This window comes from Rhizophagus irregularis, chromosome 5, assembly GCF_026210795.1.
Source record: "Rhizophagus irregularis chromosome 5, complete sequence".
NCBI classification, from domain to species: domain Eukaryota; kingdom Fungi; phylum Glomeromycota; class Glomeromycetes; order Glomerales; family Glomeraceae; genus Rhizophagus; species Rhizophagus irregularis.
Window position 1 is genome coordinate 4,015,544 of NC_089433.1, and position 25,102 is coordinate 4,040,645.

A 25,102-nucleotide genomic window follows, 5' to 3' on the forward strand; every position below is an offset into this window, starting at 1 on the left:
TGTTTCATTTGTAAATTAAATTATTATCATACTTAATAAATATTTCTAAAATTCCATTAGGAAAAAAAAACCTTCGATAAATATGGCTCCAATTCTCATATCTCGAAGTTTTTTAATATATATTTATACAGTTGACTTTCATCAGTTTTTTCTTTAGCAAAACTTTTGAGAATGATCAGTGGAAAGAGTTCTTTTCCTGATTAAAAAATATATTCATTACAACGAAGGATAAAAAGATAAATGATAATTAGTCGCTTCCTTATGATTCCAAAAGGAATCAATTAAATTATTTTAACCAAATGGCCAAAAAGTACGTAATTTATGATTCGATCGAGAGTAAATACTCTCATCAGCTGATCGCAGTACTTGTCCTATGGCGCAGTAAAATTCTATTTTGGAAAGAATTACGTTAATACTTATTCAATTTAACCATATCAACCACACCTGAAACAATTACTACAATTACTTTCAAATAAGTAAACGATAAGCATAATAAATTTACACAATATTAACCACAAATTATTTTTTGAGTCGACGCTACCTCAATTTCAATTTTAAATATAAATTATGTCAACGCAATTTCTTTCAAAATTAAGTCAAAATTATATTGAATTATTAGGAGATAATGAATACTATGATGTTACAATTGAAGTTGGTGAAGATCCTAATGTAAAAATCCTTCGTGCACATATAAATATTTTGTGCTATCGTTCTCCATATTTACGACGAATTTTAGCTTCCAGTAAAAAAAATAAGGATAATGTTCTAGCTCATATTAAGTTACCAAACATATCACCTGAAGTCTTCCAAATTATTTTAAAGTAAGTTTTATTTATAATAAATAAATTTATGCGTATTACATAATCAAATATTCAAATAGGACCCCGAGCTATACATAAAAAGGTAGGGTAAAGGTTTGCGTAGAATTGACCAAAATAATCATGTAGATCTTTCCTTTTATAGATATTCCGGCCGGAATTTATTTCCCTTTTTAGACGCTGACTGGCATTATCATAATTCCGGCCCTGAAAAAATGCGTAGAGCTAATAGTAATTTTTTTTTGACTGCACCTTACCTCTATATATATAGCTCGGGGTCCTATTCAAATACTAAATTTAAATTATTAAATTTTTGTATTATAGGTATATTTATGGTGGTATTCTTTCATTAAATGATCATGATACTTCAGAAATTTTCAAAATTTTATTGGCTGCGGATGAGCTGCTTCTTCAGGAACCAGTTGACTATTTACAAAAGTATTTAATTGGAAATAAATCCGAATGGATGGAACAAAATTTTGAACTTATTCATCGAACAAGCTTTCAATCAAATTCTTTATTACAACTTCAACAATTTTGTACAAATTTTATGGCAAAATCTCCAGAGAAAATATTTAAATCACTTGATTTCACTTCGCTTCCGGAACAATCTTTAGTTCAACTCATTAAAAGAAATGATTTGCAAATGAAAGAAATTGAAGTTTGGGAACATGTATTAAAATGGGGTCTTGCACAAAATCCTACACTTCTTCCAGATCCTAATACTTGGTCAGATGATGATTTCAAAACAATGGAAAATACTTTACAACATTGTTTATCTTTAATTAGATTTTTTAGTTTATCATCTAAAGAATTTTTACAAAAAATTCATCCTTATAAAAACCTTTTAAAACGTAAACTTTACGAAACTTTGTTAAATTTTCATTTGGATCCCGATTTTGATTCAACTGACAATATTTCACTTCCCAGAAATCCTAAAATTGATGGAATTATTGATTCAAAAATTGTAAATAATTTAGATATTATTTCAACAATTTCAAGATGTATTGCTGATGTTAATAGCAAAATTTCGCATGTCAGAAAATTTCATTTACCGTACAATTTTCAATTATTATTAAGAGGAAGTCGAGATGGATTTACACCTAAAAAATTTCACGAATTATGTAATGATATATCTCATACCGTTACATTTATTAAAGTAAAAGGAACAGATGAAATTATTGGTGGATATAATCCGTTAATATGGAGGAGATCTTCTGGTAGTTGGGATAAAACTAAAGATAGTTTTATTTTTTCTTTCAAAAATAATGATGTCAAAGATGCAATTATTAGTAATATAGAAAATATAGATTATGCAATATATTGTCGATATGACCATGGTTCGCGTTTCGGTGATGATATTGTCATGCATGCTTCTGGTGGGGAATGCGCATATTACAATGATATTCGTTGTAAAAAGGTGCAATATAATAAAAAGATAAGAGATACCGAGGGTAATTTTTCCATAGATGATTATGAAGTATTTCAAATAGTAAAGAGATAAGGCTGCTCCAAGCCAATTCTTTGTTTAACATAACATAGGGGCCCCAATCTAGGGGGGGGGAGGGTAATATTGGCCAAAATTTTGACCAAAAGAGTGAGCAAAAATTTTGGATGATAATTCCGGCCAAGACTTAAAGATTTGTATAATTCCGGCCTAAATTACATGTATTTTTTTTACATAAAAAATCCAAAAACAGGGGGAGGGGGTTATGTTAAACGAAAAATTGAATTGGTGCGGCCTAAATGCAGTATTATCAAATAAGTTGTATCGATCTTATTTGAAATGAAATAAGAATACTTTTATTAGATTATTATTTAATATGTTTCACTTTATAAACATTGTATTTGTGAAATCTTTTAACTCGACTCTAAATTAACATTTCATTTGTTTCATTTGTAAATTAAATTATTATCATACTTAATAAATATTTCTAAAATTCCATTAGGAAAAAAAAACCTTCGATAAATATGGCTCCAATTCTCATATCTCGAAGTTTTTTAATATATATTTATACAGTTGACTTTCATCAGTTTTTTCTTTAGCAAAACTTTTGAGAATGATCAGTGGAAAGAGTTCTTTTCCTGATTAAAAAATATATTCATTACAACGAAGGATAAAAAGATAAATGATAATTAGTCGCTTCCTTATGATTCCAAAAGGAATCAATTAAATTATTTTAACCAAATGGCCAAAAAGTACGTAATTTATGATTCGATCGAGAGTAAATACTCTCATCAGCTGATCGCAGTACTTGTCCTATGGCGCAGTAAAATTCTATTTTGGAAAGAATTACGTTAATACTTATTCAATTTAACCATATCAACCACACCTGAAACAATTACTACAATTACTTTCAAATAAGTAAACGATAAGCATAATAAATTTACACAATATTAACCACAAATTATTTTTTGAGTCGACGCTACCTCAATTTCAATTTTAAATATAAATTATGTCAACGCAATTTCTTTCAAAATTAAGTCAAAATTATATTGAATTATTAGGAGATAATGAATACTATGATGTTACAATTGAAGTTGGTGAAGATCCTAATGTAAAAATCCTTCGTGCACATATAAATATTTTGTGCTATCGTTCTCCATATTTACGACGAATTTTAGCTTCCAGTAAAAAAAATAAGGATAATGTTCTAGCTCATATTAAGTTACCAAACATATCACCTGAAGTCTTCCAAATTATTTTAAAGTAAGTTTTATTTATAATAAATAAATTTATGCGTATTACATAATCAAATATTCAAATAGGACCCCGAGCTATACATAAAAAGGTAGGGTAAAGGTTTGCGTAGAATTGACCAAAATAATCATGTAGATCTTTCCTTTTATAGATATTCCGGCCGGAATTTATTTCCCTTTTTAGACGCTGACTGGCATTATCATAATTCCGGCCCTGAAAAAATGCGTAGAGCTAATAGTAATTTTTTTTTGACTGCACCTTACCTCTATATATATAGCTCGGGGTCCTATTCAAATACTAAATTTAAATTATTAAATTTTTGTATTATAGGTATATTTATGGTGGTATTCTTTCATTAAATGATCATGATACTTCAGAAATTTTCAAAATTTTATTGGCTGCGGATGAGCTGCTTCTTCAGGAACCAGTTGACTATTTACAAAAGTATTTAATTGGAAATAAATCCGAATGGATGGAACAAAATTTTGAACTTATTCATCGAACAAGCTTTCAATCAAATTCTTTATTACAACTTCAACAATTTTGTACAAATTTTATGGCAAAATCTCCAGAGAAAATATTTAAATCACTTGATTTCACTTCGCTTCCGGAACAATCTTTAGTTCAACTCATTAAAAGAAATGATTTGCAAATGAAAGAAATTGAAGTTTGGGAACATGTGTTAAAATGGGGTCTCGCACGCAATCCTACACTTCTTTCAGATCCTAATAATTGGTCAGAAAATGATTTTAAAACAATGGAAAATACTTTACAGCAATTATTATCTTTAATTAGATTTTTTAGTTTATCATCCAAAGAATTCTTAGAAAAAGTTCATCCTTTTAAAAATCTTTTAAGACGTCAACTTTATGAAGATTTATTGAAATCTCATTTGGACCCTATTAGCGACCCGAATAACAGCATTTTACCTCCTAGGAAAATTGGAATTGAGAAAATAATTGATACAAAGATTGTTAATTTAGAAATCGCTTCAACTATTTCGAAATGGATTGACAAAACAGCTATTGTTGTTAATAGCAAATTTGATCATTTAAGAGAATTATATTTACCATATAAATTTCAATTATTATTAAGAGGAAGCCGAGATGGATTTACACCCAAAAAATTTCATGAATTATGTGATAATATATCTCACACTGTTACATTTATTAAAGTAAAGGGAACGGAAGAAATTCTCGGTGGATATAATCCGATAATATGGAATTCTAATGGTGGTTGGGGTAAAACTAAAGATAGCTTTATTTTTTCCTTCAAAAATAATAACGTTAAAGATGCAATAATTAGTAATGTTACTAATGATCTCGCAATAAATTATTGGAATATACATGGACCATTTTTTGGTGATGATATTATTATATATGCTTCTGGTGGTGAAAACACAGATTACGATTGCATTTGGTGTAAAAAGAATCAATATGAAAAAAGGATAAGAGATACCGAAGATAGATTTTCTATGGATGATTATGAAGTATTTCAAATAATAAAGAGATAGTAAATCCCTCGATATTATTTGAAATAAAGAGTACTTTTAAAGATTACATAAATATTAAATATTAAATATGTTTTATAGTGGTTTATGTAAAACCTTTCTACTTGTTAAAAGTATTGTAATTTTTTCTATATTTCTTTTTATAAACAACGTCATCAGCCTTGAATACTTCGTTAAATTTCATCGATTCAAGAGTTAAGATATTTATTATTAAAAATTATATTCATTATGAGTGAAGGATTAAGCAACCAATTTCTTTAATTTATCATTAAAAATAGCAACCAATTTCTTTAATTTATCATTAAAAATAGCAACCAATTTCTTTAATTTATCATTAAAAATAATCCGTCTCTTCTTATTAAATTTAGCCAAATGACAAAAAGTACGTGATTGAATGATCAACGTTGTGCCAATGGCGCAGTAAGATTCTATTTTGGAAAGAATTACGTTAATACTTATTTAATTTAACCATATATGAGACGGTGAGCTTTATAAATTTACACCCGCCGATTTTTTTAGTTGGACGCCACCTCAATTTAACTTTAAACGTAAATTATGTCAACCCAATTTCTTTCAAAATTAAGTCAAAATTATATTGAATTATTGGAAGATAATGAATACTATGACGTTACAATTGAAGTTGGTGAGGATCCTAATGTAAAAATCCTTCGTGCACATATAAATATTTTATGTTACCGTTCTCCATATTTACGACGAACCTTGGCTTCTAGTAAAAAAAATAAAGATAATGTTCTAGCTCATATTAAGTTACCAAATATATCACCTGAAGTCTTCCAAGTTATTTTAAAGTAAGTTTATCTGAAAATAAATTTTAATATTTTTGACAGTACTATAAATCTAATATTTATATTAATTTAGATATATTTATGGTGGTATTTTCCCATTGAACGACCATGATAATTCAGAAATTTTTAAAATTTTATTAGCTGCTGATGAACTGCTTCTTCAAGAACTGGTCGATTATTTACAAACATATTTGATTGAAAATAAATCCGAATGGCTGGAACAACATTTTGAATTAGTTCATCGAAAAAGCTTTCAATCCAATTCTTTAATAAAACTTCAACAATTTTGTACAGATTTTATGGCAAACTCTCCAGAGAAAATATTTAATTCACTTGATTTCACTTCGCTTCCCGAAAATTCTTTAGTTCAACTTATTAAAAGAGACGATTTACAAATGAAAGAAGTTGAAGTTTGGGAGCATGTAATAAAATGGGGTCTTGCGCAAAATCCTACACTTCTTCCAGATACTGATACTTGGTCAAATGAAGATTTCAAAATAATGGAGAATACTTTAAAACATTGTTTGCCCTTGGTTAGATTTTTTAGTTTATCATCCAAAAATTTTTTACAAAAAGTTCGTCCTTATAAAAACCTTTTAGAACGTCAACTTTACGAAAACTTATTAAATTCTCATTTGGATCCTGATAGTGAACCAATTGACAATATTTCACTTCCTAGAAATATAAAAATTGATGGAATCATTGACTCAAAAATTATTAATAACTTGAATATTATTTCAGTAGTTTCAAGACGGATTGCTAAAATGGTTATTAATAATAAATTTGATCACTTAAGAGAATTGCATTTACCCTATAAATTTCAATTATTATTAAGAGGAAGTCGAGATGGATTTACACCTAAAAAATTTCATGAATTATGTGATGATAGACCTCACACTGTTACATTTATTAAAGTAAAGGGAACGAAAGAAATTCTTGGTGGATATAATCCGATAATATGGAAATCTTCTGATGGTTGGGGTAAAACTAAAGATAGTTTTATTTTTTCCTTCAAAAATAATGATGTCAAAGATGTAACTATTAGTAATATAGAAAATGCAGATTATGCAATATATTATTATTATAGAAATGGTCCGCGTTTTGGTGATGATATTATCATGCATGCTTCTGGTGGGAATTACACAGATTACGATGAAATTCGTTGTAAAAAGAAGTATTATGAAAAAAAGATAAGAAATACCGAGAATTATTTTTCCATAGATGATTATGAAGTATTTCAAATAGTAAAGAAATAAATGTAGTATCTTTTTACCAAATAATCTTATTTAATAAAGAATACCTTTATTAGATTATTTAAATATGTTGGAAATATATTTGTGAATAGATTTTTAAGTGGACTTAAATTATCATTTTATTCATAAATTAGATCATTATCAAATTCCTAATCTTGTACTATATGAATATGTGAAATAATGTATGTGTTTTATGTAAAACATTTTCTACTTGCTTACTAAAATTATTATACCTTTTCTATATTCCTTCTTATGGACAACATCGGACTTGAATTCTTCGTTAAATTTCAATATTTTAAAATGGTATTTGTTATTAAGAAATATTTTCATTATGAGTGAAGTATATAAGCATTATTTGCATAGAACAATTTCTTTATCATTAAAAATAATTCGTCGCTTCTTTTTTATCCATAATGAATTAATTTGACCAAATGACAGAACCAAAAAGTACGTAATTGATGATTCCGATCAAGTAATACTCGTACCATGAATCTTCAGCTGATCGCATTACTTGAGTGTAGTACCCGAGAGCGCCAATGGCGCAGTAAAATTCAATTTTGGAAAGAATTACGTTAATGCTTATTTAATTTAACCATATCTGAAACGATGAACCTTATAAATTTATACCCGCCGATTTTTTTAGTTGGACGCCACCTCAATTTAATTTTAAACATAAATTATGTCAACACAATTTCTTTCAAAATTAAGTCAAAATTATATTGAATTATTGGAAGATAATGAATACTATGATATTACAATTGAAGTTGGTGAGGATCCTGATGTAAAAATTTTTCGTGCACATATAAATATTTTATGTTACCGTTCTCCATATTTGCGACGAACTTTAACTTCTAGTAAAAAAAATAAGGATAATGTTCTAGCCCATATTAAGTTACCAAATATATCACCTGAAGTCTTCCAAATTATTTTAAAGTAAGTTTTATTTATAATAAAAAAATTTATATGTATTACATAATCAAATATTCAAATAGGAAATTTAAATTATTAAATTTTTGTTTTATAGGTATATTTATGGTGGTATTCTTTCATTAAATGATCATGACACTACAGAAATTTTTAAAGTTTTATTGGCCGTGGATGAGCTGCTTCTTCAGGAACCAGTTGATTATTTACAAAAATATTTCATTGAAAATAAATCTGAATGGATGGAACAACATTTTGAACTTATTCATAGAACAAGCTTTCAATCAAATTCTTTATTAGAAGTTCAACAATTTTGTACAAATTTAATGGCAAACTCTCCAGAGAAAATATTTAAATCACTTGATTTCACTTCGCTTCCTGAGAAATCTTTAGTTCAACTAATTAAAAGAGACGATTTACAAATGAAAGAAGTTGAAGTTTGGGAACATGTATTAAAATGGGGACTTGCACAAAATCCCACACTTCTTCCAGATCCTAGTACTTGGTCAGATGAAGATTTCAAAACAATGGAAAATACTTTAAAACATTGTATACCCTTAATTAGATTTTTTAGTTTATCATCTAAAGATTTTTTACAAAAAGTTCGTCCTTGTAAAAACCTTTTAGAACGTCAAATTTACGAAAACTTATTAAATTCTCATTTGGATCCTGATAGTGAACCAATTGACAATATTTCACTTCCTAGAAATATAAAAATTGATGGAATTATTGATTCAAAAATTATTAATAATTTAAATATTATTTCAGTAGTTTCAAGATGGATTGATAAAATGGGTATTAATAATAAATTTGATTACTTAAGAGAATTGTATTTACCCTACGAATTTCAATTATTATTAAGAGGAAGTCGAGATGGATTTACTCCTAAAAAATTTCATGAATTATGTAATAATAAACCTTATACTGTAACATTTATCAAAGTAAAAGGAACGGAAGAAATTCTTGGTGGATATAACCTTTTGAAATGGGAATCTTCCGGTAGTTGGATTAAAAACAGAGATTGTTTTATTTTTTCTTTTAAAAATAATAATGCTAAAAATGCAATAATTAGTAATATAAAACATACAGATTATGCATTACTTTATGGTATTGTCGGTGGTCCATATTTTGGCGATATTGCTATATCTTCTAGTTATGATGATATGAATTATAATTTTATTTCTTATGGAAAGAATTATTATGAAAAAAGGATAAAAGATTCTGACGGTACATTTGCTATGGAAGATTATGAAGTATTTCAAATTATAAGGTGACGAGTGTATTTATCTTAAAAATATTATGAAATTTACACGTATAATTAACAAAAAAAATATATATATAAGAAAATTATTATGTTTGTTCAGACATTAAATAAGAAGTTATCCTAAAGGAGTGTTAGGTTTCAAATAGAAACTTAAATTTAGAAAATTTCCTTAAATAAATGATGTATTAAAAGATTTTTTTACTATTATCAATTTTAGTTTTTCTTAAATAAATTAGATTTTGAATCTTATACAAAACTCCATCTTTTTTCGTATATTATCGAAAATTCAAAATCTCTATATTTTGTTTTTTAAGAATTGCTAGATACAGATAAAAATTTTAATATTTGATTAGTTTATAGGTAGGATAGGTATTTAAGTAAAATAAAATCTTCAGTTATTTTTATAAATTTATCATAATTACTTTGTTTTCGCATAAATAAATTATTATATTTTTTCTGACTAATGCTGTGAGTGTAACTTACAAGTTTCGTCAAAGGATGATTTCAAACTTAGCGAAATCAGTATTACCAGATCACTTAATATTCTTAAACTGATAAAAATTCTGAATTAGTTTAAAACTGATGAAATCATTGAAACCTTTTATTAATATTTTTTTATATTATTTACTAATATTAAAGAATTAATAATTCTAGCCATATCCAGAATAAAAAATAAAAAAAATTATTCAGTTTTAGAATAAAATATTTTTCCGTGTCCATCCATTATCAGAATTTTTAAATTACCTTTTACTACTATTTGCATGTTATAAAATATAAAATTATGATTAATTTTCTTAAAAATTATATTTCAAAATACAACAATTAAATTTATATATATTACTAGATCACGGTAAATAGACATCACAATCTTTTATAAAAATGTTAATTGACTCAATCGAGTTCATTAAAATGCTTAGATTATAGCAAAATCATCTTTTTAATGATCAATATTAACAGAGTTAGTATAGCTTAACAAAATATTTAGATATAATTTAATTAAAATCATCCTAATTTTGATCAGATTTATAATTATTTATACGGTGACGTAATTTTTTACATATTTACATATATTTCAAAAAATCTGTAATATAATTTGTTCTTTATAATATAAAATGATTGTAGCATATAATTTTATTGTTATTTAAGTACGATCAACTTATTCACTTATAAAACTTATTAAAAACCACCTTTTTCTTCAACCTTTTTCTTAATGATCTTCAATCAATCGTTTTCTTCAATGATCTACAATTGACAGAAAACCGCTCAAATCATCATTTAAATTATTTTATTAGTACAAAAATGAGTTGAGTTTACAATATAAAAAAACTATTGTTACTTTAATGTAAGAAATTTTTAATTGCCTTTTTAACTATTACTTAAGTTATCATTATTATAAAAAAAAATAAAAAAATTCCGTTATTTAACGTATTTAACGTCAATCTATAAAAAGATATGCACATTGTTGATTGGTGATACTTGTGCACAATGATATCACTATTTGATTAAACGGCCGATAATATATAATTAAGGCGTTATAGATAATCATGCAGGGGACACTTGAGACACTTTACATGCATAAATAGTACAGTACATTCTGAATAAATATAATGTGCATTTTTCTTTCTGTCAATAAAAATTATTGTTAACAAAAATTTAAAACATTTTCGTTACTTGGAATAAAAATCTTTAAAAATTGAAATTTAACAAGTTAGAAATTTATTATTGTTCTCAATAATATTATTAACTTGTCTGTAACTTTATAAACTTACGAGATTTATCTGTGACTGATTTTCCAAATACTAATCACGTGTCAATTGGATAACTGAATACGAACTAGTTATTAATTTTCGCTCAGATATTTACCAAACTCGATTTTTCTAATAACAACAAACTAAAAAAAAAAATTAACTATGGATAATAGAAATGTATTAGTAGTTGGCGGTACTGGTTGTGGTAAATCTGTTTTATGTAATGTACTAACTGGCACTGATGAATTTAAGGAAGGAAATTACACAGTTAGCGAAACTCAAAATATTCAGATAAGAAGTTTTGATTGGAAAAAGATTAAATATAGTGTAGCTGATACTGTTGGGATTGGTAATATTAATCTAACTACGAAAGAAGTTTTGAGTAGTATAATAGAAAAAATTAATTCGATGTCGGAAGGAATAAGTCAGGTTTTACTTGTGACTGACGGAAGATTCTTAAAAGAAGAAATAGAAATATACGATTTTTTGAAGGAGATTTTTAAGGGCGGCTTTGTTACTATTGTGAGGACTAAATTTGCTAGCTTTCAAAATAAAGATGAATGTGAAAAAGATATTAAAGCAATGCTTGATGTCAATAAAAAAATTGCTAAAATAGTTAAATCATGTAAAGTCATCCATGTGGACAATCCTCCAATAGATATTAAAGCATATGAAAATAATAGTGATGATGATGAAGACGTAGTTACTATTAATAGAATAAATGGCAAAAGTAGAAATAAGTCAAGAGAAAAATTATTAAGCCACTTGGAGCAAGTATGTCAAGACGATAAATTAAAAATGGGGAAGAAATTTTCATTTAGCAAAATAGTCAAGATAATTAAAAAAAATTAGATGAAAATACGAATTTGTTCAATATTAAAATGAACGCTGTTGCGGACTTCTTAATTTTAAATTTTAAATAATAAAACAATGTTTTTTAATTGTAAATTTTTTTTTTTTTGAATTAAATTGGTACTTGAGAAATATGTGTGGTTACATGGTTTGAGGCTCTAAGCAATGGTTTTCGTATGGTTCGATCGAATAGATATTTTGTATTATCATTTTGCATTGAATATTATGGCAGAGTTAAAAATCATAATTTTGTCGAAATAAGATTTCAATCTAGGTGGGTGCAATTATTATAATACACGTAGACTAGCGCATTTATTTTATTTTTTTTTTTAATGGTCGTAAAAAAAGAGGGTTAGAAACTTGAAATGATAATTCATATATAAGTCTTATTTAAGAACGATTTTTTTTAAAAAAAAATAAACTATTAGAATTGCAAAAAGTAAAATCAAGAATGGTTTCAAATTTTTTTTCCAACGGAAGTAATGTATATCATACTTACTAAACGAGTTACTTCGACAATGTATTTTTAATAAACTTCTTGTTCTACATATCTGTATGCAATTAATCAAATCAACTACTTTTCTTAAATAAAAAAAAAATTACTAAACGAGTGGAGTTACACTAACAGTTATATTCAAAAAAAGTATATTATTTTGTATTTTTATTGGAAAAGACATGAAAAAATAAGTAAAAGTCATAGCAGATATAGTAGAAGACGTATTTATTCTATTTATCACAGTTTTATACTTACATCAATACATCATGATGAACACGTGCAGAAGTTAACAAAAAAATTTTTTTTTTTTATTATTATTAATAACCGACAAGTAAAACTTTGTTAGTTAGTTTTAGGTTTGAAAGACGGAAACGTTAACTTTTGGGTCATCATTTATTTTAGCTTCGCCCACAACATTGGCTCTAGCAAAATATTGCAATTCTTAATACCGAGTAAAGTGCATGTCTCAAGAGATTTTGCCTAAAAATTAACGTCATATTAAGGAGATCAGCACATATTACTATCAGCTCTTCAGGGCCGACATCGTATAATGCTGCTTGGCATTATCAAAAAAAGGAAGACTTACATAATAGTTTGATCATTCTACGCAAAATCTGAGGATCTGACCTTTTATATATAAGTTCGGGCCTATTGTACAACCGCACAAGAATTTAATTTAAATGACCCCTTTTCCATATTTGAACCTTTCTTTTTTTTAAAAAAAAAACTAAAAATGTCTACTCAATTTTTTTCGAAATTAAGTCAAAATTACATTGAATTAATAGATGATGATGTATATTATGATATTACGGTTGAAGTTGGTAAAGAACCTAATGTAAAAATCCTTCGTGCTCATGTTAGTATTCTGTGTTGCCGTTCCCCATATTTACGAAGAACTTTGACTACTAATAAGAAGAATAAAGATAATAATTCTTTAGCTCACATTAAGTTACCAAATATATCATCGGAAGTGTTTCAAATTATTATAAAGTAAGTTTGCATACAAGTTTTTATTATACTAGTAGAATTTTCATATTCAAATTCAAAATTCACTTTTTTTTTGTATAGGTATATGTATGGTGGTATTCTTTCATTGAATGGCCAAGACAATTCTGAAATTCTCAAACTATTATTGGCCGCTGATGAATTACTACTTCAAGAACTTGTTGATTATTTACAAATTTATTTAATTGAAAATAAATCTGAATGGATGGAACAACATTTTGAACTTATTCATCGAACAAGCTTTCAATCCAATTCTTTATTACAACTTCAACAATTTTGTACAGATATTATGGCAAACTCTCCAGAGAAAATATTTAAATCTCTTGATTTCACTTCGCTTCCCGAAAAATCTTTAGTTCAACTTATCAAAAGAGACGATTTACAAATGAAAGAAGTTGAAGTTTGGGAACATGTATTAAAATGGGGTCTTGCACAAAATCCCACACTTCTTCCAGATCCTAGTACTTGGTCAGATGATGATTTTGACAGCATGAAAAATACTTTACAAGATTGTTTATCTTTAATTAGATTTTTTAGTTTATCATCTAAAGAATTCTTGCAGAAAATTTGTCCTTATAAAAAACTATTGAAACGTCAACTTTATGAAAAATTATTAATTTCTTACTTGGATCCTGATATTGACCAAACTAGCAATATTTCACTTCCTAGAAATCTTAAAATTGATGGAATTATTGATTCAAAAATTGTAAATAATTTAAATATTATTTCAACAATTTCAAGATGTATTGATAATATTAATAGCAAATTTTCATATGTCAGAGAATTTTACTTACCGTACAAATTTCAATTGTTATTAAGAGGAAGCAGTGATGGATTTACACCTAAAAAATTTCATAAATTATGTGATGATATACCCCATACTGTTACATTTATTAAAGTAAGAGGAACAGATGAAATTATTGGTGGATATAATCCGTTAATATGGAAATCTTCTAGTGGTAGTTGGGGCAAAACTAAAGATAGTTTTATTTTTTCTTTCAAAAATGATAATGTTAAAGATGCAATAATTAGTTATATTACTAACGATATATGTTATGCAGCAAATTATAAGAGTATACATGGACCATTTTTTGGTGATGATATTGTGATATATTCCTCTAATGGAGATTCTAGAGATTATGATAATATTTGGTGTCAAAAGAAGTATTATGAAAAAAAGATAAGAGAGACAAAAGACAAATTTTCTATGGATGACTACGAAGTATTCCAAATAGTAAAGAGATAAATAATATTATTATATTAAATGTATTGGTTTTATTTATTTTATTTAAAACAAAAAATATTTTAGTATTAGATAATTCAAATTTTAAATATGTTTTACTTCCATTAAATAAATTATTGAACGCGCTTAAAATTGCTATTTTTATAATTATTATATTGTATTTACGCGTGAAAATAATGCTGCATCTTGTGTTGTTTCATGTAAAACTTTTTCTACTTACTAAATGTACCATAATTTTTTTTATATATTCCTTTTTTATGATATCACAGCCTGAATTTTTTGTATAAATAACTTTCTTATTTGCCTAATTTTTGAGTTTCCATTAATTTAAAGAGGTTAAGTTTATAATTTGGCAAATATATTCATTATGAGTGAAGGATTAAAAGATAGATGAATATTATTTATAGAGAACCGATTTCTTTAGTTTTTATCATCAAAATAATTATACGATCGCGATATTATTTATATATTTGTTTCGCAGTATGACTTCGGTCAATGATAGTGTTCCAATCACCCGTTTATATTCGGATATCCGTCATCCGTCGGATAAATTAGATAGATCGGATGAACATTTTGTTAACGGATCGGATAACAGACTGAAGTCGGGCCATCCGTCAAGATCCGGAACCCTTTTATCCCTTATAAAATATTTTCCTATAAATATATAAATTGGTAAAAACTTGAATTAGACACATTCTTGTAATATATAGACAAAAATATATTGAGATGGCGTTTATTTTACATAAGAATAGAAAAATAAAATTGGTTTAATAAAAGAGCGTTCATTGTTTAAGAATTTTTGATAGTTCATATTGTTATTTTTAAGGTTTATATTTCAAAGGACTATTAATGATAATACTTTTCCAAGAAATTACTTCAAAATTTTTTGCTAATCTCCAAAACTTTATAATAAGATAATCCTATTTCTGGATATTTGAAATTTCGATAAGAAAATAATACCTTTCCTTAAAATTATTATTAGCTTAACCTACTAGTCTATTCATGATTATAATTATGGGATGTGAATTATACTTTAAATTAAGTAAAGTTATTATTATGTGTGTAAACTAGATTACCATAAAATATCGCCAACAAAGGATAGAATGGCGAATGTATCTCCAAAATATGAGGATTTGAAAGATATTTTTGTGAAATGTGGAGAAGAGATGGAATGGGAAGCTATAGAAAAGGCTGCGGTAAGTAAGACAGAAGTGGATGCCGAAGGATGACGTACGTGTTTTTATAAAAGAAAGCGTCGTTTGCGCGGCGGAATCACATGAAGTGATACAAAAATTTACTACGTTAAACGATGAGTTTACAAAGCGCGTTAAGGAGACGGATCCTAAGAATATGAATGAAAAAAGAGCAACCAAGAGCCAGGAAAAGATGTACAAGAAAAGATAGAGGGTGGAACTAGTGTGAATCATATTTTGAAAGATCCTAGTTGAAGTTACGTATTTTACGTTATAAAAATTCCCAACAAGAAATAGTTAAGATTATGTTTAATGTATTAGTTTAATTTAGATAGATTCCTTGTTGACATGATGCTTTTGCGTCCATATTTTTTGCGTCCATATTATAATTGTTTATGTAATAAATTTTTATAATACTAATAAAGGGTTTTTACCAAAAAAAAAAGGATTACCAAAAAATAAGTAAAATAATTGCAGATCAAGTCGGACCCAAAGGTGCCACCTGTAAATACTGTAAGAGGTGGAATTATTCAACACTATTTTAAGTTGTTTTGTAGAAGGTATGTTAAAAAACTAAAAAAAAAATTTTAATCTAAAGGATATTGGACTCAAAGGGTGTTACTGTTTAGAAGAAGGCCCAGCATCTGTGGAGTCCAATACGAGATGTTGGACGGGCAATTTTGCGGTCACGTTTTGGATTTGAGTTGTTGGTGTCATCATAGTTGGGAAACCAATCATTATCGATATGTTGAAGCACGTTAATATCAGCCTGAGGTATAAGTTTAAAGCATGTCTTTTTGACTGATTGTAAAATTTCATAGTTATGTAGATTTGAATTATTAATAGCCATCCTTTTGTTATTACTGGCTAATGCGCAACTTGGACAGGTCAATGCACGGACGAGATTCCATAGGTTCAGTCGCATCGTATGAAAGTAATTGTTCAGGACGAAAACGTTCGTCAAAGATTTCTTTAAAATTTGTAACAAAATTATTAAATTCACGTTCAAGACGTGCACGAGTCTTACGATTAGTGGATCTTTCACTTCTACTTTTGAAACTGTTCATTCGTTCATCATAGAACGTATTCATCATAGTGATATTGTAGCGAAACGATCGATCACGTGACCAAAATTCGGCCTAATCACGAGGTGACGATAAATGTTCGAAATGTTGCATATGTTGCATATATGTAACATATCAAATATGTTCAACATATCAAATATATGCAACATATCAAATATGCTTAATTTATTTAATATATTTAATATATGCAATATGTTAGATATTTTTAGTCTGGTATTTTTACATATATATAGACCTGTAATTAGATCTGTAGTTGAATGAAGTTCAAGTAGAAGAGTTTTCTTAATAAAAATGGTTCTAATGATTATATTAAATAAACTGTTGTTTGAATTTAACGAAATATAAATTTGTTATCCTTTATTCGTGTTGGGAGTATATGCCGACGTACAGTGCTATACTACACGTCTGATTGGATTGTTTATTAAGTGTTTATACATATAGTTTATTTATTGATTATACCCGTCTATCTATATACCTTCTGCTTACCCTTTTCCATTTGTTTACGTTTTAAATGCTAAAGAACTGGCTATAACAATATCCTCAATTCGACGGTCACGAAATTGATTACGAAAATCGTAATATGATTGTGAAGAAATCGTTGAAGCACGAGCTAAAGCCACATAGCGCCTTTTATTCAATAACTTTAGAATTTCAGGATGAGGAATAATAGTGGTGGCGGGTCCATCGAAGATTCCAGTAATATGCACTGTTGGCGAATTATCTTGTGCTCTAAAAGCAATATTGCGGGAGGCATTCTTAAGCGTCCAAAGAGGTGTTTTAAAGGGATATCTTCCTCTAAATGCGATGAGATGTTTGATAATTTTAGATATTTTAAATGTCGTATTGGTTTAGCGATATATTGAGATTCTAAAAACAAGAATCGGTGTTTTCGAGCTTGAAAAATTCTAGTGTCCAAGTTAGAATTTCCAGAACCAATTGGTGCTTTAAAGATCCTACGACAATGACGTTCAAAACGTTCATGTTTTTTCTTTGTGCGCGCATTAGATTGAGATAAACGTTCGAATCCATTCAAAAATTTTTTGTACATATAACGAGATCCTTGGTCGATGACTTTCTTTAAACCATTAGAGCGGTAGGAACATTATAACTAATGCCCAAGCGGTTGGAGTAAATACGTTGTTTCTTTGGAACGCAAACTCTATTGGCATGCGAGATTATACTATAAGATGATGTATCATTAGGAGATTTTGTTTATGATGACGTGTATTATGAAATAGTTTAGTAGAAAAAAATCTTTTTTGATGATTGCCACATGCAAATCTAACGTTAGACATTACAAAAGGGCAAGGAACGTTACAAATATGTGGTGTAGAAGGAGTGTTGACGATTCCATTATTTTTGATATCTATATTATATGGGCAAGGAACAAAAATTCCAAAATAAAATCTATATTTTTTATGTGAAATTAAAAAATGTTCGTGTAATATTATTGCGCTCTTTTTTATCTAGGGCACGTGACTGTAAAAATTTAATTCTTTCTAGCAATTTTGATCGTATTAAGCTTAAGAATTTTGATTGTATACTGCGTGGTAAGGGGAAAAAATGCGTGAGCATTATACTGATTTGGTATTTGTCATTGGGAAATTTGCTCGTGGATTTATACCGAAGGGGAGTAGTCTTTAATAGATAATCATTTGTATGGGATTTCATTGGTGTTTTGATGTCGATCGGCAGGCTCAAAAAAGAAACTTTTGAGCGGCGGAAATTCATAGATCTTGTTATAACCAGTTTTTTTTCTTGTTTTCACGTGAAATTTTTCAGGGACACCAGGAGAGAATTTTTTCCCAGAGGAAAAGTGATAGGTTTTGAAAAGGACATATAAAAAGAGTGTAAAATATACAATAAAAGTATCTTTTTATGATAAGATTAAGTTTGTATAATTGTAACGTAAAATGACGTTGTAAAGTGTTGAACTCTTTAAAATAAAAATAATGTAACGGTCAATAGTATGTTAAAATGTTTGTCATAAAACTTCACCTTTCAAGAAAGGTCGTATAATTCTTTTAAAGGTTAAAAACGTTTACCATATGTATATACTACAATATTTGGAGTGCCAGTATCGGTAGATTTATTCGCATTTGGGTTGAGTTTTAAGCGAAAAATAAAATTTAAAAGGTGTTGAAGTTAAAAAAAACTTTTACTGCGCCATTATATGAATTTTTCACACAAAGAGTTCCCGGTACGTATCATACTAACCATACTAACCAAATTTGACATGAACACAAAATAACAGGTGCTCGTGTAATATTACATGCATTATAAATTAACTTGCAAATCCATAAATCCATGGTTTTCTGTATTTTGTAAAATTATAAATATAAAACATGTCAACTCAATTTTTCTCAAAATTAAGTCAAAACTATATTGAATTACTAGGAGACGATGAATATTATGATATTACAATTGAAGTTGGTGAAGATCCTAATGTAAAAATCTTTCGTGCGCATATGAATATTTTATGTTACCGTTCTCCATATTTAAGACGGGTTTTAGTTTTAAATAAAGAGAATAAAGATAATATCTTAACTCATATTAAATTATCAAATATATTACCAGAAAATTTTCAAATTATTTTAAAGTAAGTATTATATAAATTAAGTTTATTTAAGTAACTCTAATATTCAAATTCTAACTTTTACACTTTTAATATAGATATATTTATGGTGGTATTCTTTCGTTAAATGAGCAAGATAATTTAGAAATTATTAAGGTTATGTTGGCTGCAAATGAACTACTTCTTCAAGAATTAGTTGATTATTTGCAAAAATATTTAATTGAAAATAAAACCGAATGGATGGAACAACATTTTGAACTTATTCATAGGACAAGCTTTCAATCAAATTCTTTGTCGGAACTTCAACAATATTGTGCAGAATTTATGGCAAACTCTCCAGAGAAAATATTTAAATCACTTGATTTCACTTCACTTCCTGAAAAATCTTTAGTTCAACTTATTAAAAGAGATGATTTACAAATGAAAGAAGTTGAAGTTTGGGAACATTTGTTAAAATGGGGTCTTGCACAAAATCCCACACTTCTTCTGGATCCCGATACTTGGTCGGATGAAGATTTCAGAACAATGGAAAATGCTTTACAACATTGTTTACCCTTGGTTAGATTTTTTGGTTTGTCATCTAAAGAATTCTTACAAAAAGTTCGTCCTTATAAAAAACTCTTAAAACGTCAACTTTATGAAGATTTATTAAATTCTCATTTGGATCCTAATAGTGAACCAACTGATGATATTCTACTTCCAAGGAATCTTAAAATTGATGGAATTATTGATTCAAAAATTGTTAATAACTTAAATATTATTTCAACCATTTCAAGACAAATTGATAAAATGGTTATTAATAATAAATTTGACCATTTAAGAGATTTATATTTACCATACAAATTTCAATTATTATTAAGAGGGAGCCATGATGGATTTACACCTAAAAAATTTCATGAATTATGTAATGATATACCTTATACTGTTACATTTATTAAAGTAAAAGGGACAGATGAAATTCTTGGTGGATATAATCCAATAATATGGAAATCTTCTCGTGGTTGGAATAAAACTAAAGATAGCTTTATTTTTTCTTTTAAGAATAATAATGCTAAAGATGCAATTATTAGTAATGTAGAAAATACAAAATGTGCAATTTATCATGGTAATAATAATGGCCCATGTTTTGGCGATGATATTGTTATATTTTCTTCTAAAGAATCTACAAATTACAGTACTATTGTTTGTAAAAAATCTTATTATGAAAAAAAGATGAGAGATAAAGATGGTGTGTTTTCAATAGAAGATTATGAAGTATTTCAAATCACATAAGGATAAGTATATGTTTATTTTTAGATTTTAAATGTCATTGATTTAAAAGATATCTATTTTATATACAACATTATAACTGATAACAAAAATGATTGTTCTAAGTACTACGGTATATTATGCAATAAAGAAGTTACCGGCTCATTACTGAACAAATATAATAGGAGTATATAATTATTATTGGATTTCTATTAAAAACAAATTTTTGAAATTCAACATCTCCATATTTTCACAAATCAAATATATTGCCGTTGTAAAATAAAATTTAATAAATTTTCCTTGATGATTAAAGATTAAGTAATAAAATGACACAAATTTGCGTAGTTATTAAATAATTGTAAAAGCAAATAAAGATTCAAGATTTATTTTTAGAAGTTCCATAAAAATATCAGTTTATAAAACTTTTGGTAAAACCTCTTTTCCATAAGTGATACAGTAAATGAGTATGAATACTGAAATATTAAAAAATATTAGAATGAAATAAATTTTAATCTTTGTATACATATAATATTAACTAATATAGCGTACTCTTATTAGTATTTATGATAGTTATCATCAGTCAATCCGTATGTGCACATTTTCGATATAATAAAGGTTAGAAGTGGAATTTTTTTTCTATATTATGTATTGAAATATCTTCATGTACGTCTAATTTACAATAATATCAATTTAGAGTTTATCGCATTTTCAATTTGTAATTTTGTAGCGTTTTATCCATTCTAATATTCCTATTGACAACGTACATTGATAATAAATTCAATATGAATATACTTACTGTATGACTGTACGTATAACAAATTACATTGATTAGGCCAAGTAAATAAAATTATTCGTTTCTCATGACTGGGCGGGTCATGTAAATGTGACGAAAAGATAAATTTTATTTTATTTGGTCATGTGATTCTGGTTTGACCAATAATAATCATAAAAAAATAATTTTTTTTCCCACTGTGACCTGGGCTACAAATTTATTAAATCTCTAGAAATAGGCTAAATTTTTTTTTGAAAAATCATTTTTTTTCCGGGCGGCCGGGTTAAATTTACAAATTTAGAATTTTTTTTTCATGAGAAATGAATAATTTTATTTCTTTGGCCTTATATAGAAACACTAAAAAATGACTATCTTCTAGAATACTTTGTAAAAAAATCCAACGGATAGATTCAAAAGCGCTCATATTATTTATGAAGCTAAATAAATTACTGTAAATTCTATACCAAAGATATAATGATTGAAGATTAACATTTTTAGATCCTAAGCTTAATTTGAAATAATTCATAATTTTTTTCTAGTTTTTTTTTTAAATCATACTTAAAATTTCAATTACTATTTTTGATTTAGTTTTCTTTGAAAATGTTTAGATGAGGTTATTAAAATTAGGATTAAAATGGTTAGTGGGAATCATTGAAAAGTTTTCATCATAAGTGTTATAAGATCCATCGTCATGAACCAAATCATCATGAATATAAAAAAATTACTTATTAGGCTTTGAATTGCATAAAAAATTTGTATAAAAGGCTGAAAAATGAGAAAATGTCAATTCTCGAAAATATCTCGCATATTTACATGAAAAAAGGGGTACAATTTACTCTATATTTTTCTTTAAAAAATAAAAATGCATTTGCTGTACATCACGTGCTCATTTTTTTTTGTTAAAACAAACAAATTGAAATATTACAAGAATTCCTGATTCTTCATTGGTGGAAGAAATATATTAAAAATATGAGTATAATGAATTATAATTTATTATTACATCATCTTTATCACTATCCTTTTTGACGGGTTGATTTAAAATATAAATACGATAATTTATAAAAGAAGTTCAATAAAGGGTTATTCCATTTAAACCAATGAGATAGATCATAGATGACTATTATTTTGTAGATTTCACGCTATTAAAATTTTTATGGTAAAATGGCTGCAGATTAACGTATTGTACAAGATCCGCTGTACAACATTTATTACCTTTTTATTATTCTTTTAAAAAAAGACAAACGAAAAATGTCTACTCAATTTTTTTCAAAATTAAGTCAAAACTATATTGAATTGTTAGGAGATGATGAATATTATGATATTACAATTGAAGTCGGAGAGGATCCTAACGTAAAAATCATTCGTGCTCATATGAATATTTTATGTTATCGTTCCCCATATTTACGACGAGCTTTAGTTTCTAATAAGAAAAATAAAGATAATGTTTTGGCTCATATTAAGTTACCAAAATTATCACCTGAAGTCTTTCAAATTATTTTAAAGTAAGTGTACAAATAAATTTAATATTATAATAGCAAGTTTTCTATTATTTAATATTGAAATTTTAATTTAATATAGATATATTTATGGCGGGGTTCTTTCATTGAACGAGCAAGATAACTCAAAAATTATTAAAATTTTATTGGCTGCAGATGAATTACTACTTCAAGAACTAGTTGATTACTTACAAGTATATTTAATTGAAAATAAATCCGAATGGATGGAACAAAACTTTGAACTTATCCATCGTACAAGTTTTCAGTCCAATTCTTTAATACAACTTCAACAATTTTGTACGAATTTTATGGTAAACTATCCAGAGAAAGTATTTAAATCATTTGATTTCACTTCGCTTCCTGAAAAATCTTTAGTTCAACTAATTAAAAGGGATGATTTACAAATGAAAGAAATTGAAGTTTGGGAACATTTGTTAAAATGGGGTCTTGCGCAAAATCCCACACTTCTTCCAGATCCCGATACTTGGTCGGATGATGATTTCAATATAATGGAAAATACTTTACAACATTGTATGCCCTTGGTTAGGTTTTTTAGTTTATCATCTAAAGAATTCTTACAAAAGGTTCATCCATATAAAAAACTCTTAAAACGACAACTTTATGAAAATTTATTAAGTTCTCATTTGGATCCTGATAGTGAACCAACTGACAATATTACACTTCCAAGAAATATTAAAATGGGTGAAATTATTGATTCAAAAATTATTAATAATTTAAGTATTATATCAATTATTTCAAGACGGATAGACAAAGTGGATGTTAACAATAATTTTATTCATTTAAAACAACCATATAAATTTCAATTATTATTAAGAGGAAGCCGAGACGGATTTACACCTAAAAAATTTCATGAATTATGTAATGATATACCTTGTACTGTCACATTTATTAAAGTAAAAGGAACAGATGAAATTCTTGGTGGATATAATCCAATAATATGGAAATCTCATGATTCTGGTTTTTGGGCTAAAACTAAAGATAGCTTTATTTTTTCTTTTAAAAATAATAGTGTTAAAGATGCAATCATTAGTAACGTAGAAAATAAAAATCATGCAGTGTATCATCGCTCTATTCATGGTCCACATTTTGGAAGTGATATATTTATAAGTTCTTCTACCGAATGTAAAGATTATGAGAAATCTTTTTGTAGAAAGTATTTTTATGAAAAAATGATAAGAGATATTAAATTTACCGAACAACATTTTCTTATAGAAGAATATGAAGTATTTCAAATTACAAATAAACTAGGTAACGGTGACCGTTAAACGTCCAAAGCGGGCGTCACGCTGCACATTTTTCCAAAGTGAAATCTTATTAGTAATATTATCTTTATTGTCAAACTCAATTGTTAAAGTTTTTTATTGATAAATAGTTTAATAAAATAATTTAACATAATTATAAATTAAACACTGAAATTAATAGAATGTAATTTTAGACAATTTGTAATAATAAATAAAAGTTTGTTAATTGAAAATTAATCGTTTTTCTTCAGACAATCTCTCTTGTAAACTTAATGCGTTGAAGTCTTTCAAACGAAAATGGCTTAAAAAGTACATCATCAAGAGCACAGACCCTGGAAATTGCCACAATTTTGCGTTAAGATTTTAATAACTAAAATAAACCCTATAAAAATAAGTGTCCGGAAATTGTCCAGAAATCGAATCTAGAAAATTTGTCTAAATAATTGTCCAGAAAATGTCCAGGTACCATGTCCGGAAATTGTTCCGAAAACACTCATTTCTGCCACCATCACTATAATTGCTCTTAACTTAAAACTTTATATCATAGATATATAGTATTCTTGCTTGCTCATTAGTATGACAAAGAAGGTTATGGATGTCAGTTTTGTGCTTTTTGCGTTTTTTTACAAAATTAATTTATCCTTTTTTTGGAAATAGCGCCCAGAATTTGTCCGGAATTTTTTCATGTCCAAAATTTGTCCAGTTCAAATTATCTGAATTTTTACTATAACCAGAATTTATCCAGGTTTATCTGTCCGGAATTTGTCCAAAATTTTATACTGGACAAATTCTGGATAAATTCTGGACAAATTCCGGATATGTCAAAATTTTAAGTATCAAATTTGTAGCAA

At 27.1% G+C, this 25,102-nt stretch overlaps 9 protein-coding genes across 9 annotated transcripts; 8 read left to right on the plus strand and 1 right to left on the minus strand.

The window, feature by feature from the left end:
- Positions 1 to 567: 567 nt before the first annotated feature.
- OCT59_025408 (uncharacterized protein) lies at positions 568 to 2,322 on the plus strand (the record flags this gene model as incomplete). Its single annotated transcript, XM_066138305.1, has 2 exons — positions 568 to 821; positions 1,143 to 2,322. 2 exons carry the CDS (start codon positions 568 to 570, stop codon positions 2,320 to 2,322), a joined length of 1,434 nt encoding a protein of 477 aa, XP_065992079.1.
- A 952-nt stretch (positions 2,323 to 3,274) lies between these two features.
- OCT59_025409 (uncharacterized protein) lies at positions 3,275 to 5,032 on the plus strand (the record flags this gene model as incomplete). Its single annotated transcript, XM_025327411.2, has 2 exons — positions 3,275 to 3,528; positions 3,850 to 5,032. 2 exons carry the CDS (start codon positions 3,275 to 3,277, stop codon positions 5,030 to 5,032), a joined length of 1,437 nt encoding a protein of 478 aa, XP_025171436.2.
- Positions 5,033 to 5,584: 552 nt separating this feature from the next.
- On the plus strand, positions 5,585 to 7,162 carry OCT59_025410 (uncharacterized protein; the record flags this gene model as incomplete). The annotated part of the gene is made up of 3 exons (XM_066138312.1): positions 5,585 to 5,838; positions 5,909 to 5,922; positions 6,202 to 7,162. 3 exons carry the CDS (start codon positions 5,585 to 5,587, stop codon positions 7,089 to 7,091), a joined length of 1,158 nt encoding a protein of 385 aa, XP_065992080.1. The 3' UTR covers positions 7,092 to 7,162.
- A 605-nt stretch (positions 7,163 to 7,767) lies between these two features.
- Positions 7,768 to 9,383, plus strand: OCT59_025411 (uncharacterized protein; the record flags this gene model as incomplete). Its single annotated transcript, XM_066138318.1, has 2 exons — positions 7,768 to 8,021; positions 9,377 to 9,383. 2 exons carry the CDS (start codon positions 7,768 to 7,770, stop codon positions 9,381 to 9,383), a joined length of 261 nt encoding a protein of 86 aa, XP_065992081.1.
- A 1,555-nt stretch (positions 9,384 to 10,938) lies between these two features.
- OCT59_025412 (uncharacterized protein) lies at positions 10,939 to 11,969 on the plus strand. The gene has a single exon (XM_025332478.2). It carries the CDS (start codon positions 11,187 to 11,189, stop codon positions 11,874 to 11,876), a length of 690 nt encoding a protein of 229 aa, XP_025171434.1. The 5' UTR covers positions 10,939 to 11,186; the 3' UTR covers positions 11,877 to 11,969.
- Positions 11,970 to 13,105: 1,136 nt separating this feature from the next.
- Positions 13,106 to 14,623, plus strand: OCT59_025413 (uncharacterized protein; the record flags this gene model as incomplete). Its single annotated transcript, XM_025332477.2, has 2 exons — positions 13,106 to 13,362; positions 13,441 to 14,623. 2 exons carry the CDS (start codon positions 13,106 to 13,108, stop codon positions 14,621 to 14,623), a joined length of 1,440 nt encoding a protein of 479 aa, XP_025171433.1.
- A 1,815-nt stretch (positions 14,624 to 16,438) lies between these two features.
- OCT59_025414 (uncharacterized protein) lies at positions 16,439 to 16,907 on the minus strand (the record flags this gene model as incomplete). Its single annotated transcript, XM_066138335.1, has 2 exons — positions 16,439 to 16,614; positions 16,715 to 16,907. 2 exons carry the CDS (start codon positions 16,905 to 16,907, stop codon positions 16,439 to 16,441), a joined length of 369 nt encoding a protein of 122 aa, XP_065992082.1.
- A 1,968-nt stretch (positions 16,908 to 18,875) lies between these two features.
- On the plus strand, positions 18,876 to 20,745 carry OCT59_025415 (uncharacterized protein; the record flags this gene model as incomplete). The annotated part of the gene is made up of 4 exons (XM_066138342.1): positions 18,876 to 18,908; positions 19,035 to 19,098; positions 19,296 to 19,497; positions 19,572 to 20,745. 4 exons carry the CDS (start codon positions 18,876 to 18,878, stop codon positions 20,743 to 20,745), a joined length of 1,473 nt encoding a protein of 490 aa, XP_065992083.1.
- A 1,996-nt stretch (positions 20,746 to 22,741) lies between these two features.
- OCT59_025416 (uncharacterized protein) lies at positions 22,742 to 24,275 on the plus strand (the record flags this gene model as incomplete). Its single annotated transcript, XM_066138351.1, has 2 exons — positions 22,742 to 22,995; positions 23,072 to 24,275. The coding sequence occupies 2 exons, from the start codon at positions 22,742 to 22,744 to the stop codon at positions 24,273 to 24,275; spliced, it is 1,458 nt and encodes a 485-aa protein (XP_065992084.1).
- Positions 24,276 to 25,102: the final 827 nt, after the last annotated feature.

Bases quoted from the DNA above. Each gene is read 5' to 3' on its own strand.
- OCT59_025412 (XM_025332478.2), top strand. From the start codon at position 11,187: ATGGATAATAGAAATGTATTAGTAGTTGGCGGTACTGGTTGTGGTAAA.